The following is a 13,738-nucleotide window of genomic DNA, read 5'->3' as shown; positions in this document are numbered from 1 at the left end:
ACCAGCTCAGTAAAATCATGTGTTAAAGACCTTCACAGCTAACCCAAATGATTCAGGTCTCTAACCAACATTTTTCTAGGTCTTGATTTTCACACATCACTGCAGAATCACATGTCACTTAATATGATGATCTTATTAATTCAGTTGATCACGATTTCCTGCTTCCACATTCACAGCAGAAGAGAGCCACAATTTCCACTCACTTGATTTGGGGATCTGCCCAATTGGGTCCAGCCAAAACAGACATCGCAGTGTACTCCACAGGATTATAATCTTTCCACTCAATCAGCCAGCCTACTTTATCTTCAGGAACTAGGCTACGTTCAACATCTGATCCTGGATACGGGGACTTGAGAGCTTTGCTGTGGTAGGATTTAACATTATAACTGTTGAACATGTTAACAGGATGAAGGTGGGACCAATAGTTTGCAGACAAGTTACTGAAAGAAAAAAAAAAAAGAAAAAAGCACCTCATACATTAGGCTTTAACCCTTTTATTTAATCCCAGATCTGCATAGTACATTACAGCAAGCAGAACAGACTATGCTTTTTCCACAAAACAGCTCTCAGTAATATATTATTGCTTCTTTCACACATCATGCAAACGTATGCCTGGACCAACAAATTCTGAATTTTACCTTCAGCTTCTTGAAGCAGAAGAGTACTCTACTAGACACACATGAAGATTTCATAGCATGAGTAAAGAGCTAAGAACTAGAATTGCTGTTCCAGACTGCGTGGAGAATGGACCAGTTATTAATCATATGCAAGGAAGACCTCAAAGATATTTACCATAAATGCAGTAGGAAGGCCTGCTTGAGCATTAAAGCTCTATGCAGGCATTTCATCAGCAAACTAACCTGGCCTTACAAGAGTCCTGCTCTCACATCCAGTGGTAGACCAGGTATGAGCGAGAATGAAAGATCCGAAAGCCTGAGCAACACAGCTCTACAAGTTGCTGTGACCACCAAAATATCATTTGTGCAATACCGAGTAGAATAATACATATCTTGTTTTTCAATTTCAAAGCAGGCTAGACCTATCAAACTAGTTAAGTTCAAAAAAAAAATACTTGAGACCTCTAGTGATTTTATTTTGCCATGGGTTTTTGGGAGCTCAAAGACCAGTCAACAATAAAATACTTAACAGTAGATTGGGTTACAGTGTTTGATCACCAGCTCTTTAAAAACTCTACACAGACTTCCTTCAAGACACAAGGCTGCCTTCCTGCAGTTAATTTTTTAACTATTACAATAATAAAGAGGATTACTCTAGATAAGAGGCTCAAAGCTCAGCAAGGGGCTATAACCTACAAGAGTACTCTAAACCCAAGATATTTATATTTTTTAGTGAAAAGCTTTTTTTTAATCAATAAAGGATCACTTCCAGCATATAAGGAAATATATCTCCTCTGCAAAAACACATCCAAGTTTTAAAAACTTAACATCTGAGTAAGGTGACAATGGGACCAATGAGTTTCAGATTAAAAAGAAAAAAGCAATTCATAAATTAAGTATTAAGCCTGCTATTTGAACTCAGATGTGAATTTTAGATTATAACTAGCAGATCAGGCCAGGCTTTTTCAAAAACAGTAGTTCCAGTTCTAAACTCCTCAGTTGTGCTATGAAATCTTCAGGTGCATTTAGGGAGAGTAAGTTGTACTTCATACTGAAGTTGAGAATTCATTGGTCACAGTTACGGCATGCATGTGCTGTCACATTCACTGCTGAGGTGATGTTTTCAAGAGCACAATTCAACTCACAAACCACTTGAGGCTCATAAAAATCTTTGAAAGAGATGAGGAAAAGGGCATACTTGATAGGGTGCTAATCTCCAAATGTAGGTAATTTGTTACATCGCTTTTGTATTTTTCAATAACTGCATCATTTCGTTTTAAAGGACAGCCTGATTTTTGTTTCTGCCATATCCAAAAGGGACACCCTCAGCTACACAGCACATCCCGTGCCAAGCTCCCCCTCAGCTGCCAGGGAATGGCAAGGCAGCCCTGAGAACTTGGCCTAGCGATAAAGTGGCTGCTCCCTCAAGAACAGGGCATCACCTCAACAGAGCCAAGCGTTAGCACAGGCCCCGAGACTCGGGGGCACAGGCTCCAGCCTGGCCTGGGCACCGCCCAGCTTCACTATCAACAGGCTACGGTACCTGAGGGGCGGGCGGTGCTGGAGAACACCCGGGACAGGCTGGGCGGACAGCGCAACAGTAAAAGAAAACACGGCGACTGCCCGAGAGAAACCGGGCACCGTCACCGCACGCAGAGCGCCGGCGAGGAGTAGCATCGACGCCGCAAACGACCCCACCACAGCAGGAACAACCCCCGCCTCAGCTCCACAGGGCTGTGCCCAGGCCTGAGATGCGAGCACTGGACCAACCGGACGAAGCTGCCCGCTCCGGGGTACCGCCCGCTGCCCCGACCGCTACCTGCTGGGCCTTCCTGCTGCGCTGCCAACGGCCCTCTTTACAAGCTCGCCTCTCATTGGGCGGAGTGCCACCAATCACGAGCGCCTCCAGCCCACCGGCTTTTCCCCTCCCATGGACACGCCTCTCCGCAAGCGCCGCTCTCTGATTGGCCGCTGCGCCCTTAGGAGGTGTAGCAGGGCGCGCGGCCATGGGAGTGTTGGTGGCAGCGAACCTTCGCGCCCCGATCGCGGATCGGCCGCTGCGATCGCGGTCCCCGCATTTCACAGAGCCCCGCGCGGCGAGCGGAGCCTGGGGCCTGGTGGGGCCGGGCCGGGCGGCGCGGAGAGGGCCGCGGCGAGGGGGTGGTACCTGCCGGGGCAGAGTCCTGTGACTGACAGGACGAGCGCTGCGGGCTCAGGCGGGCCGCGTCGCCCCCTGGCGGCGGGCGAGGGCCCCCGCGCAGTCCCACCGCCCCCCGTCGGGCCCGTGCGGGAGCGGCATTGAGCCGTGCGTTACCGCACACGCAGGCCCGCCCCGCCCCGGACCCGCTGTGCTGCTGCCAGACGTTGCGGGGCCCAGCTCAGTTCGGCGATCAAAGGACTTTGAGAAGAACAATGAATCCGTTTCTAGATCTTCTCTTGTTTTTGGCTACGCTCATCTACTCCTACTTAGAGGCTTTTGTGAAGCTTTTTGTCCCCGTGAAGAGAAAGTCTGTCAGTGGAGAGCTTGTCCTCATCACGGGTGCTGGCCACGGCGTAGGGAGAGCGACTGCCTTCGAGTTTGCCAAGCGTCAAAGCAGACTGGTTCTGTGGGACATCAACAAGGTAATGGTACAGTTCATGTCTTGACTCCTTCATCTCCGAGGCCACTGGGTTTTTAACAGCGTAAGAAGGGCTGCATGCCAATTGCATCCACATCACCTCCTTCCATGTCCGCTCCCATCGGCTCACAGTCAGCTCACTGACTGGGACGCTGAGTCCCAGTCCGGGGTTTGGCCCCACTTGCACCAGAGGACAGAGGTGTCTGGGTCCCACAGTGGCTCAGTTCTAATCGGTGAGGTAGCAGGCACAGCACATCAAAGAGTGCCTGCAAGAGGGAACGCAGTGGTTGGCAAGCTGCTGCTGGAACTGCTGCCTAGGCTGGCAGACAAAGGCACACTCGGATCAGAAGCCTGTTTCTACAGATAAGTGGGTTTACCTTCTGCTTACTGTCTTTGTAGCCTTGGATATTTTGCGTACATTGCTGGAAGATGTGCCTCCTTACTCCTATCAACGGCCATCACTGCACTGAGCGGTGTGTGAGCCCTGGTGCCCTCTGGCACAGTTACACATGTAGACGGCTCCTACGTAGGAGCAATCAACCACGCAGAGGGGGTGAGTGGCTGGGCAGCAGTGTGCAGGAAAGGTTTGTGACACAGTGGATCAGAAAGTGCAGCAGAGTTTGTCATGTCATCCTGAAGCTGCAAAAAAAGACCTGAACCCATCACAAACAAACAAACAAACAAACCAAACACAAGACAAGCCTAGCATAAGGGGATATATAAATAGGGAGATATTGTGTAATCCATTACGGCTAAGGCAAGGCTCTGGAGGAGTCGGAGGAGGCATGGCACAGCACCGTTATCCTGATGTGTAAAGAGCTGCTGCCAAGTGTTATCTGTGTTCACTAGAATGGGGGAAAAGGGCATAAACGTAGTAGTGAGCAGGACCTGGCTTTGGTGCCGGGAAATAAATGGTAGGGTGATTGTAAGCAGGCACTGAAATACAATGCCAAAGGAGGTGGTGGATCCTGAAGGTTTTAGGAGTATGCTTCCTCAATCCAACTGCCTTGCCAAAGGCCTCATTCCTGGGTGCCATCAGCCTTATGCAGCATCTGGGGCTGAGTGGAGCTGCCTGGTCACCCAGCCCAGGTACCTCCACAGGGTCTCTCAAGTGCTGAGCTGTCCCAGGCTGTTTGTAAACTGGGGCATTTCACTGTGCAGGTCCCCATTGGCATGGCTTTCTGGTACCCGGGGACAAGGCTACAGCAAAGTCACTTCTGCCCTCACTTATTGGGTTGATATAATGACTTAGGGGAGTTCTGTGTGTGTCAAATGCTGTTCTCATACCTTGCGCACTTTGGAGCACACCTCTCTTCTCACATCCAGTCTGTGAATACAGAAATGCATGGGGCCATCTTTTGTATCTTGGGGATGTTGGCTGGGCCTGTGTTCTAAGAGCTCTGCTTACAGTCACGGTGTTTGCCTGCTGTGCTGTGAAAATCACTGAGTCCCCCCTTTCTGCAGCCTAGCTTTGTGTGCTTTACCAAGGTAAACTCACTCTTGTTGCCCATTCCCTTTCTGGCAGTCACTCTACACAAGTCCGAAATTTAAGGTCAGAATAGTAGTCGTCCCACAGAGCCTGGCTACAGCTCTTTCCCTGGATAGCCATGAACTAGTTCAGGGGCTTGCAGCAGTTACACAATCAGGACAAATCTTCAGCCTCTAACTGGTCTGCCCCAGTGCCTGAGCAGCAACACGCAGGCAGCGTGCAGTTGTGCAGGTGTGTCTTTCTTTTCTGCCTCTTACAGCACGGTGTTGAGGACACAGCAGCAGAATGCGAAAGGCTGGGAGCCACTGTTCAAGCCTTCGTGGTGGACTGCAGCAAAAGGGAGGAAATCTACAGCGCTGCAGAGAAGGTAGGGGAGCAGGGGCACGTCCAAAGGCTTACCCAAAGATTTTCAGAAAAGTCAGGAAAAAAACAGATGAGGTATTGTACGCAAATCATGCAAGGCCTTGGAATCTCCCCACTTCTTGCTGCTTTCTGTACAGAGAGTGAAGTAGCACTTCCGAGACTGCAGCCAGTCTCATGCTCTTCTGAGAGGCTCTGGCATGTCATGCCTTGTTGCCAGGTTTGCTCTTTAGACTTCCAGCCTGTTGTGGTTCAGCCCCAGCCAGCAGCTGAGCACCACGCAGCCGCTCACTCACTCCTCCCCTGTGGGCGGAACAGGGGAGAGAATCAGAAGAGTGAAGGTGAGAAAACTCATGGGTTGAGATAAAGGCAGTTTAATAAGTAAAGCAAAAGCTGCGCACGCAAGCAAAGCAAGACAAGGAATTCATTCACCACTTCCCATGGGCAGGCAGGTTTTCAGCCATCTCCAGGAAAGCAGGGCTCCATCACGTGTAACGGTTACTTGGGAAGACAAACGCCATCACTACAAACGCCCCCCCCCCACTTCCTTCCTCTCCCCCAGCCCTTTATATGCTGAGCATGACATCATATGGTATGGAATATCCCTTTGGTCACTTGGGGTCAGCTGTCCTGGCTGTGTCCCCTCCCAACTCCTTGTGCACCCCCAGCCACCCCGCTGGTTGGGTGGTACGAGAAGCAGAAAAGGCCTTGGCTCTGTGTAAGAACTGCTCCACAATAACAAACACATCTCTATATAACAAAAACATCTCTATATTATCAACACTCTTTTCAGCACAAATCCAAAACATAGCCTCATACTAGCTACTGTGAAGAAAATTAACTCTCTCCCAGCTGAAACCAGGACACAGCCCCTGAAGGAGCTTTTGCCTTTTAGTGTCCTGAGCAGCACACAGACAACACTGGGGACATTTGAAACATTTTCTTGTAAAGGATGTGGTCCGGCTGGCTCAAAACAGTCTGTACGTCCAGAGTCCCAACTGTGACTACACCGAGCATACTGTGTCCGTGGGCAATGTGCGGAAGACTATAAATACTGGCAGTAATTAAGGGAGAAGCATTAGACCTAAAGCAGATTTCATGGTACTACTGCACAGTTCCTACCTCATCTGGAAACGGGGTGCGATCGTCCTCTCCCTGAAAGAAACAACATTAAGAAGTAAATTAACTGGCACTCATCTTCCACAGCCTTGCATATTTTTGGTAACAAATGACACGTACCTTTCTGGGTTTTCTTCTGTCCAAAAGGTGAAAAAGGACATTGGGGATGTCTCCATCCTGGTGAATAACGCTGGTGTGATTACAGCTGCCGACCTGCTCTCAACTCAGGACCACCAGATTGAAAGAATGTTTGATGTCAACATTCTTGCTCACATGTGGGTAAGGGCCACCACCATCTTCATACCTACATTTTTGGGAGCATTGTTGAGGAGGCATATTTAGACGAACAATTCTTTTCAGCTACCAGTGAATTACAAAAGTGTCTTTTGGACGTGTATAGCACAGGGACACCCAGCCAGGCTGACTGTTGGGAAACTTGATCAACCTCTTGCTGATCTAAGCCTGGCCCAGTTTTTTCATTCTCTCTTTTCTCTGCTTGAGCTAGCGGGTGACGGCCTCATCCAAGCATGGCTTGGTCTCTGTCATAGGTGTATTAGGGTTCCTCTTTGCATCGGGTTGTCTGGGCACCCGCAGCTGAGCGCTGAGACCCTGCAAGTAGAAGATACATAGCTGAAAAATGCAAAGCAATGTTTTTATCAGCTGACCTGCACAAAAGGCAGCTGGCACATGGCCCGAACACCCAGGCAGGTGGGGCAGAGCAGGGGAGGGGCAGCCCTGCAGGTCCCAGCACAGCCCAACCGCAGGGCACAGCAAGGCCTGGCCCCTCCCTGACTGCACCCACCAGCCCGGCCGATCCCCCTGGGTGCTCTTCCTCTCGAGGTTTGTACCTCGCTGTGTCGCCGCCTGCCCTCCTGGCTCCTTGAGCACCTTCCGAGCCCATCTCCCACCAGTCGTGCCTCTCCTCATGATCTGTACTTCTCTCATCTCTCTGTGGACTTTCCCACAGCTTTCTCCCAGCAGCCTGAGTCGAGGTGACAGAGCTGGTCCCCATCAGAGCTGGGCCTCGGCTCCCTGGCACCCCTGTAGCTTACCCTGGGCTAGTGCAGCTGTCAGCAGGGGCTACAGAGTGGGAGGGTTTCGGCTGTTAAGGACTTGTTTGCAGCAGCAGCAGCGAGATGCTACAGATTGACAAGCCTTTTATTGTACGTGCTGGGGCGAGACACTGGCAGCGTTGCCACTGAAACCTAAAAGGCAGCTTAGGAAAGGAAAGATGTGAGAATCAGCTCCTGTTTACAGCCAGCTTCCTGAAACATTCCCATTGGAAAATAGGTTGCCGGTTGTAACAGCTGAACGGAGAACGGGTATCTCTGTGGCTCTCAAAATCTGAGGTGCTGTGCAAGCGCATAGCATTAGCAATAGCATTAGTCGCTTGATTAATGATAGTCAGGGTCAGTGTTGAACATGCCTAAGAAAACATTGTTCTTTTCCTCCTTCCTTTTCCCCCACCTCCCATTTTCGCCTCTTGGTTTAAACGACTCTCAAGACCACAAGAGCTTTTCTGCCAACCATGATGAAAAACAACCACGGTCACATTGTCACAGTGGCTTCAGCAGCAGGTCATTTTGTGACTTCTTTCATGGTGGCTTATTGGTAAGTGATTTTAAACTCAGATCTCTTCTTTTTTATTTTTAATTGCGTCTCCTCCATCAGTAAGCACACAGTAACCAAAATAATCCTCCCACTGCATACGGTACGTCCAAAGGACCGTGCTAAGGAGGGACAAAGCACAACAGTCAGCACTGAAGGATGCCTGGAGATTCCCGCCGATTTGCTTATCGGCTCTGAGTGAATCGGGAGCAATGCTTGTAGGAAGGAATAGTCACATGACACATCAACTAATGAAAGCTTCTCCTTTTTTCTCTCCCTCACCGATCCAGACTTTTGCTTTGCAAAAAAGGTATCCTCTTCCCTTCTCCTTCTTAGAAAGTAGTGCTTCCGTGAGTTGTTAGAGTGCTGTCAAGTAAACCCCTAATGAGTAGCTTTTGATCTTTCTACCATTGTGGTAGTAACTAGTGTATAGAAATACTTGTGCCATCATGAGGTAAAACTGCTTTTCTGCTTGAAACACTTCTAGAAAATCACGGTGCGTGAACAGAAAAACTGTTAGATTGCATATTGTCATTCTGCATCAGATCTCACTGCTGGCAACACGAGCACTCCTGAGGCAGGGATTATACTGGCATTACACTGTCCAAATCAAGAGCAGCCAATAAGCTGATTCGCTGGTTCTACTTTCTTTTGGAGTTGATATATACTTCTGGCCTGCACCAATTTCTGTGGCATCAGTTTCCTCGATTTTGCATGCATAATGCTCCTCTGTTTCAAAACCCACACGCAAATGTCACGAGACACTCCTATGTGGTATGAGAAACAGTAGAGGGTGGTTCTCCATTTCTACCCTGCCCATCCTTCTTAATTTTGCAGACTCAGGCTGCATTCCTTCTAAGAATCTTCTCTCAGGGGAAAGATGGGAAGTCCATTGATTTAGGCACATTAGTTGTCATTTTCTAAGAACTCCTGACATTCGTCTCTCTGTTCACCACTAAGGCTTTTTCTTCTGAAAGACACCAGCTCTGCATTCCACAATTACTCCCCCCAAGCAGCAATATCTAATCCAGTGCTGCACTCTGGCACAGGGAAAATTGGAATTAGCTCTCCCCTATCTCTCAGCTGGATTACTTTTTTTTTTTACTCCCCCCCCCCCAGTAGTCAGTGATCTTTTAGGCCATTTCCAGTTGTAGAAAGTCAGAAATAGTAATTCTGCCTTCTCATTTGTGCTTTTCCCCTTCCTGTAGTTCAAGCAAGTTTGCTGCTGTTGGATTTCATAAAGCTCTGACAGAGGAGCTGTCTACCCTGGGAAAGGATGGAATAAAAACTACGTGTCTTTGTCCGGTTTTTATAAACACTGGATTTGTCAAAAACCCCAGTACAAGGTAACTATCAAACTCTGCTTTCCCATCCTACCTTCTTTGCATCAAGGCACTGCATACTAGCTCCAGCTTTAGGCCTTGTATTCTAAGTGACAGTACAATTCGTACAGAAAGTCTGCAGTGTCATGTAACTCACATAATGCATATGAATTACTTGAGTTTGTGCATATGTGAAGCTAGTACTACCACTGTTTTACCGCTCTTATATGTATGCTTTCCTACATAGGCTTGGAAAGATTTTGGAGATTGAAGAAGTTGTAGATGCCTTGATGGAAGGAATACTGACCAACCAGAAAATGATTTTTGTTCCATCGCATCTGAACATTGCTTTGCTTTCTGAACTGTGAGTAAAAAAAAAAAAAAAAGGGGGCTGGGGAGGGGGAAAAACAGATCAATGCTAACTACCTCGGTTTACAAGCATCAAACTTGTAACATCTGATTGAAGATAAAGTTTTGTTTTATGAGGAACTGCATTTTGCACTCGTGGTAGTAAAAGATATGATTTCGCAGCATAGAGAAACCCTGGAATGACAGCTGGACAGCAGAAGCTGACATTCAACCCAGGTTCATTTCTTTTGTACTATCTTCAGTGTTTGACATCACTATACTCAGTTATTTATTAGCCCAGATTTGTCATATGCCTATAGTAACTACATAATGTGTCTGCAGGAGAGAGTATTATTTTTTAAACCACCACCCACCTGAAATATTTTAGTATGAGAACAGCACATAGCAAGGTAATGAAATAGCAGTGGTTCTAATGACAACAGCAGATGTCATGCACAAAGATTTTGTTGAGTCCCCTCATCGGTCATCATGATCCACTTTCTGCAGCTAAGTATTCTCAGTGGAGAACTCAACCACTCTACAGGTCGATAGGGAAGGAGAGGGAGAACAAGAGAACGCATTTTCTTCTCAGATCACTATTTGCCTTTTGCCTGCAAACAACACTTTCTCTGAAATAGCAGCATCAGAGAAGTTCTAGACAGAGCTGAGGAGCAGCTGCTTATTAGTATGTTTCTTCATGCCAACACCGAAGATTGAGGTCACAGAGGCTGGGAAAGTTGCTTTAAAAGGGTTCTGTTGCTTAGCTCTGCCACATAAAGCAAGATTTGTCCTCTCACATGTCTTTAATATCCAGTGTAGCTGCTCTGCTGAGGAGGTGTTTTTACCAGTGGTCAGGTTCCAAATCTGGAATTCACATCAGAACAACTAAGTTAACTTTTCAGTTAACTTCTACAGTATCTCATGAAATACTTTGTAATTTCTTGTTTGCAAAACCTGACAGCAGACAGTAGGAAAAAGCTGTTAAGTGTTTTTGCATCTCCAAGAGCTGCATGCTGACAGTGCAGGTCTGCAAAAGCATAGACTAGGCAAACCTTATGCTGTCAAAGCCCTTAGGATAACTTTGCTTTTTTGTCTTAATTGGGGGCAGGGGGACACAAAGAGACATGACTCTTAAAAGAAGAAATCCTGGGAGAGGTAACTGCACCTCAGTTGTAACATCTCATGCTTCCATAGGCCTGCTGCTTTTTAGAGCATAAAACACTCAGTATGCACCTACCTCTGTTCAATATTGGTTCTTCTTGGATCCTGCAGCAATATTGCAACCTAGTAGATACTGCCCAGTAGATACTGCCCAGTAGATACTTGGCCTTGGAACTGTGATAAGAGGAGATGGGTGGGATGGGAGTTAAAACTAGTCAGGTATTGATGAGGTCTACATACTCTTTGGAAATAATGCCCAGTTTAAGCCTTGGTCTCAGTATGTGTGTGCACGCTTCTACTTCCAGACTAGCTCTTCCCTCACATGCAGTGCCATTTTCTCCCATAATTTAAGTTTCTGATCCCACATTTAATTTTGTGTTATTATCTCCTTCAGATTGTTTCCAGAACGTGCCCTGAATGTTCTGAAAAAGCTGACCAATGCCAAGTTTGATGCAGTTGTTGGGCAGAGAAGCACTCAGTGAAAAGCAAAAATTGGTTCTCATTTCCCAGTGGCACAAGTGAAAACAGAACACGTGCTGAGTGTAATTCAGCTGGTTTGATTCAGAGCAGAACTAAGACAGATGCTTCCAGGCCACCATTTCCAAGTACACCTAAGGGTTTATCCCACACCTGCAGCAGGGACATACCTGCATAACATGGAGCGCTAACACAGCAGAGGTGCATCTCTAGAAGTGTAAAGGGCTGCTGTGGCTGTACGTCGCGTTGCCTCTATCTCCTAGTGCGGAGGCAGACGGGAATTCCCACAAAGCCCGTCTTTGGGACAGCACAGCTGCCTCATGAGGGCAAAGGGATCGCCTGAGGATATGCTAATCTGACTCAACCCTGAGCAAAGGTATTGTGCAAGAAGCAATTTACAGAGGAGGTGGGTGGCCTGTTTCACCTCAATTTATCTTTTTAAATTTTAAAAACGCTCTAATGCACACTGAATTTCATGTGCTTTTGTAGTGAGTACCTGAAATAATACAGGCTTATATGTAATGTAATACCTAATTACATTGATTAGCCATTATGCATTAGCACCATCAACACTCCTTATTCTGAATAAATGCAGTTTAACCCAAAGGTGTCTCTCAGCAATGAAAGTGGTAACCACATCCAAGCAAGGACAGCAGAGCAGGTGCTGCAGTGAAAGGGTCAGCCAGAGTCTGCCAACCACCAGGCCAGGCTGCAGGGACGAGGCAGCTCCCCAGTCACACCAAGAAGCCGCATCATGATCAGCGAGGTACAAGGCCAGGCACGTCACACCGACAGCGCAGCCCATGCAAGGGCTGGGGCCAAGGCCAGGGCCAGGGCTTAAATGCAGATGGCAGGCCAGGGGGCAGAGGGTGCACGGGGGAAGGCTCTGGATGAGCCTTCTCATAGCTCCTCATCACCAGCTGCAGCCAGCTCTGAGGGGGCCCACCTTCACCAGGAGGTTAAAGCCTCAAAGGCCTTTGGCCTGTGGTACAAGAGAACAGCACCTGATGAAACTCGGGTCAAAGACCTCTTCAGACCACAGATTATCTTTCCACCTACTTGTGCAACTCCTGACTGCGCCAGGCATTTGCTGGTTCACAGCCATCCAAGGGAGGCCTGAACACGCTGCCAGCTTCAGCACAGCTGGAAATGGGTGGCTTCCAGTGGAATCCATCCCGCTCACCTGAGTGTTTCATGCTGTTCTGTAAACTGAGGTTCTTCAGAACAGGGAGAGCCCTCGTCATCCAGCTCTTCCTGCTCTTAGGTGGCAACAGGTAGAAGTTTGTGCTGCCAGCAGCACAAATGGTTGCTAAACCTGCTAAATGATATGAAAATGGTTTCGGTTTTGCTCCTGTAACAGGATGTTCGGGGTGTGTCAAAGCACAAGGTTGCAGCTGGGGAACTTCTGCTTCACAGTGCAAGGTTCCTGTAGCCAAGAAAGGAAGAGAAAGAAGGGGATTGCAAATTTCAGGGAATGAAAAAAAGTTAAAAGCCAATTAAAGAGTATTAGACATGGGTTGTATTTAATACCAAGGCCCTCCAAACACGAAAGTATTTGAGAAGCATGCTTTGAGTCCTGAAGGATGAAGGAGACCAATTTGCATGCATGTTCAGTGAGTTATTTTGTAAGTCTGTTTTCCCTGCCTCAGAGGCATCCCCCAAATCTGAGAACAGTGATTTAATGTCTTGTGTGTACTCTGAAAGAAATTCTTCATTTTGTGCTGCTTCTGCTTTTATTTGAGCTACGTATTCAGCTCTTGCTAAGAGGGCAGGCCTGTCACAACTGAGAGCCGCTTGCTCTTCACCATGTTGCCTGAGTCTGCAAGTCTTCTGCTTGTCATAAACAGATGCAAAAGCAAGGATTTAAGCCTTCATCTCCTGAACACCCGTGACAGAATTGAATCATCAAGCCTCCCAGGCTCCTCAGTTCTCTTCCTGGCCACAACAGACAGCTGAAGCTGATCCCAAAGTCTGGTCACTATGGGTGCCTAGCAGGAGCCCATGCGAGCAAGCTTCATATAGCTGCCTACAGCTAAGTCCCAGATTTGAAGAATGGTACCTCACACCCTGGCTCAGGGCTCCTTATGAGTCAGGTTAGTGACACTGGCCTCATGCTCTGCCTCCCTCTGCGGCGTCCCTTGGAGTCAGCGCTTCTCTGCCCTCCTGCCTCCTCCGTCTCAGCCACAGCACTGACTGGAGCCCCGTGCCAGGACAATGACAGCACTGCTGAGCTGTGCAATTAGGGTCTGGCCCAAACGCTGATGTGTTAATTAAACACAGCACAAAGTTCCAAGAGAAGAGTAAGAAGTGCCTAGCTCTGAATATCTCTGCTAGAGCCAACCCAGTCTCCTGCACCAAGATGAGCAATGGTGCAGCCAAACCACTAGGAGAAAAAAAAAAATCCTTTTCAGCAACTCTAATCTTAACTGGAGACCGGTTTTTGTCAGAGGACAGATGTTCATGCAACCTTCACTCTTCCCCAAGTGGCTCAAAAATATCCTTAAATAAAATTATGAACATGACCTGGATACATGTAGTTTTCTAACGGAAAAGCAAAGAAGTGAGTTCAGCAATGCTTTTTTCCCTGGGCAGGGATCCACAGGGACCCACCTGGGCCCC

The 13,738-nt window shown here is 47.9% G+C and overlaps 2 protein-coding genes across 8 annotated transcripts in view; one reads left to right on the top strand and one right to left on the bottom strand.

Annotated features, from left to right (window-relative positions):
• NUDT9 (nudix hydrolase 9) overlaps window positions 1-2,541 on the bottom strand; it is a 31,801-nt gene extending 29,260 nt beyond the window's left edge. For 3 of the 7 annotated variants that reach the window (XR_008576945.1, XR_008576944.1, XM_054824550.1), the window contains exons 1-2: window positions 2,161-2,487; window positions 204-440 (exon numbers count right to left, since the gene is read on the bottom strand). Coding sequence is in view for 5 of the 7 variants with exons in the window: in XM_054824550.1 (XP_054680525.1) it covers window positions 204-440; window positions 2,161-2,294 (371 nt within the window). In the remaining 2 variants the exon portion in view is untranslated. Of the gene's footprint in view, window positions 1-203; window positions 441-2,160 lie in introns of all 7 variants that reach the window. The other 4 variants (XM_054824551.1, XM_054824554.1, XM_054824553.1 and 1 more) reach the window with 3 other exon arrangements.
• A 106-nt stretch (window positions 2,542-2,647) lies between these two features.
• Window positions 2,648-13,647, top strand: LOC129205999 (estradiol 17-beta-dehydrogenase 11-like). Its single transcript, XM_054824556.1, has 7 exons — window positions 2,648-3,239; window positions 4,984-5,091; window positions 6,351-6,482; window positions 7,708-7,814; window positions 9,020-9,157; window positions 9,381-9,497; window positions 11,037-13,647. The coding sequence occupies exons 1-7, from the start codon at window positions 3,030-3,032 to the stop codon at window positions 11,122-11,124; spliced, it is 900 nt and encodes a 299-aa protein (XP_054680531.1). The 5' UTR covers window positions 2,648-3,029; the 3' UTR covers window positions 11,125-13,647.
• The last annotated feature ends 91 nt before the right edge of the window (window positions 13,648-13,738 follow it).

Source organism: Grus americana, chromosome 4, assembly GCF_028858705.1.
Source record: "Grus americana isolate bGruAme1 chromosome 4, bGruAme1.mat, whole genome shotgun sequence".
Taxonomy (NCBI): Eukaryota; Metazoa; Chordata; class Aves; order Gruiformes; family Gruidae; genus Grus; species Grus americana.
Note: the sequence above shows the minus strand (reverse complement) of the source record. Positions and strands in the feature narration are given on the sequence as shown.

Bases quoted from the DNA above. Each gene is read 5' to 3' on its own strand.
- LOC129205999 (XM_054824556.1), top strand. From the start codon at position 3,030: ATGAATCCGTTTCTAGATCTTCTCTTGTTTTTGGCTACGCTCATCTAC. The intron at 5,092-6,350 runs GTAGGGGAGCAG...TCTGTCCAAAAG, and splicing joins TCTACAGCGCTGCAGAGAAG to GTGAAAAAGGACATTGGGGA. The intron at 6,483-7,707 runs GTAAGGGCCACC...ACGACTCTCAAG, and splicing joins ACATTCTTGCTCACATGTGG to ACCACAAGAGCTTTTCTGCC.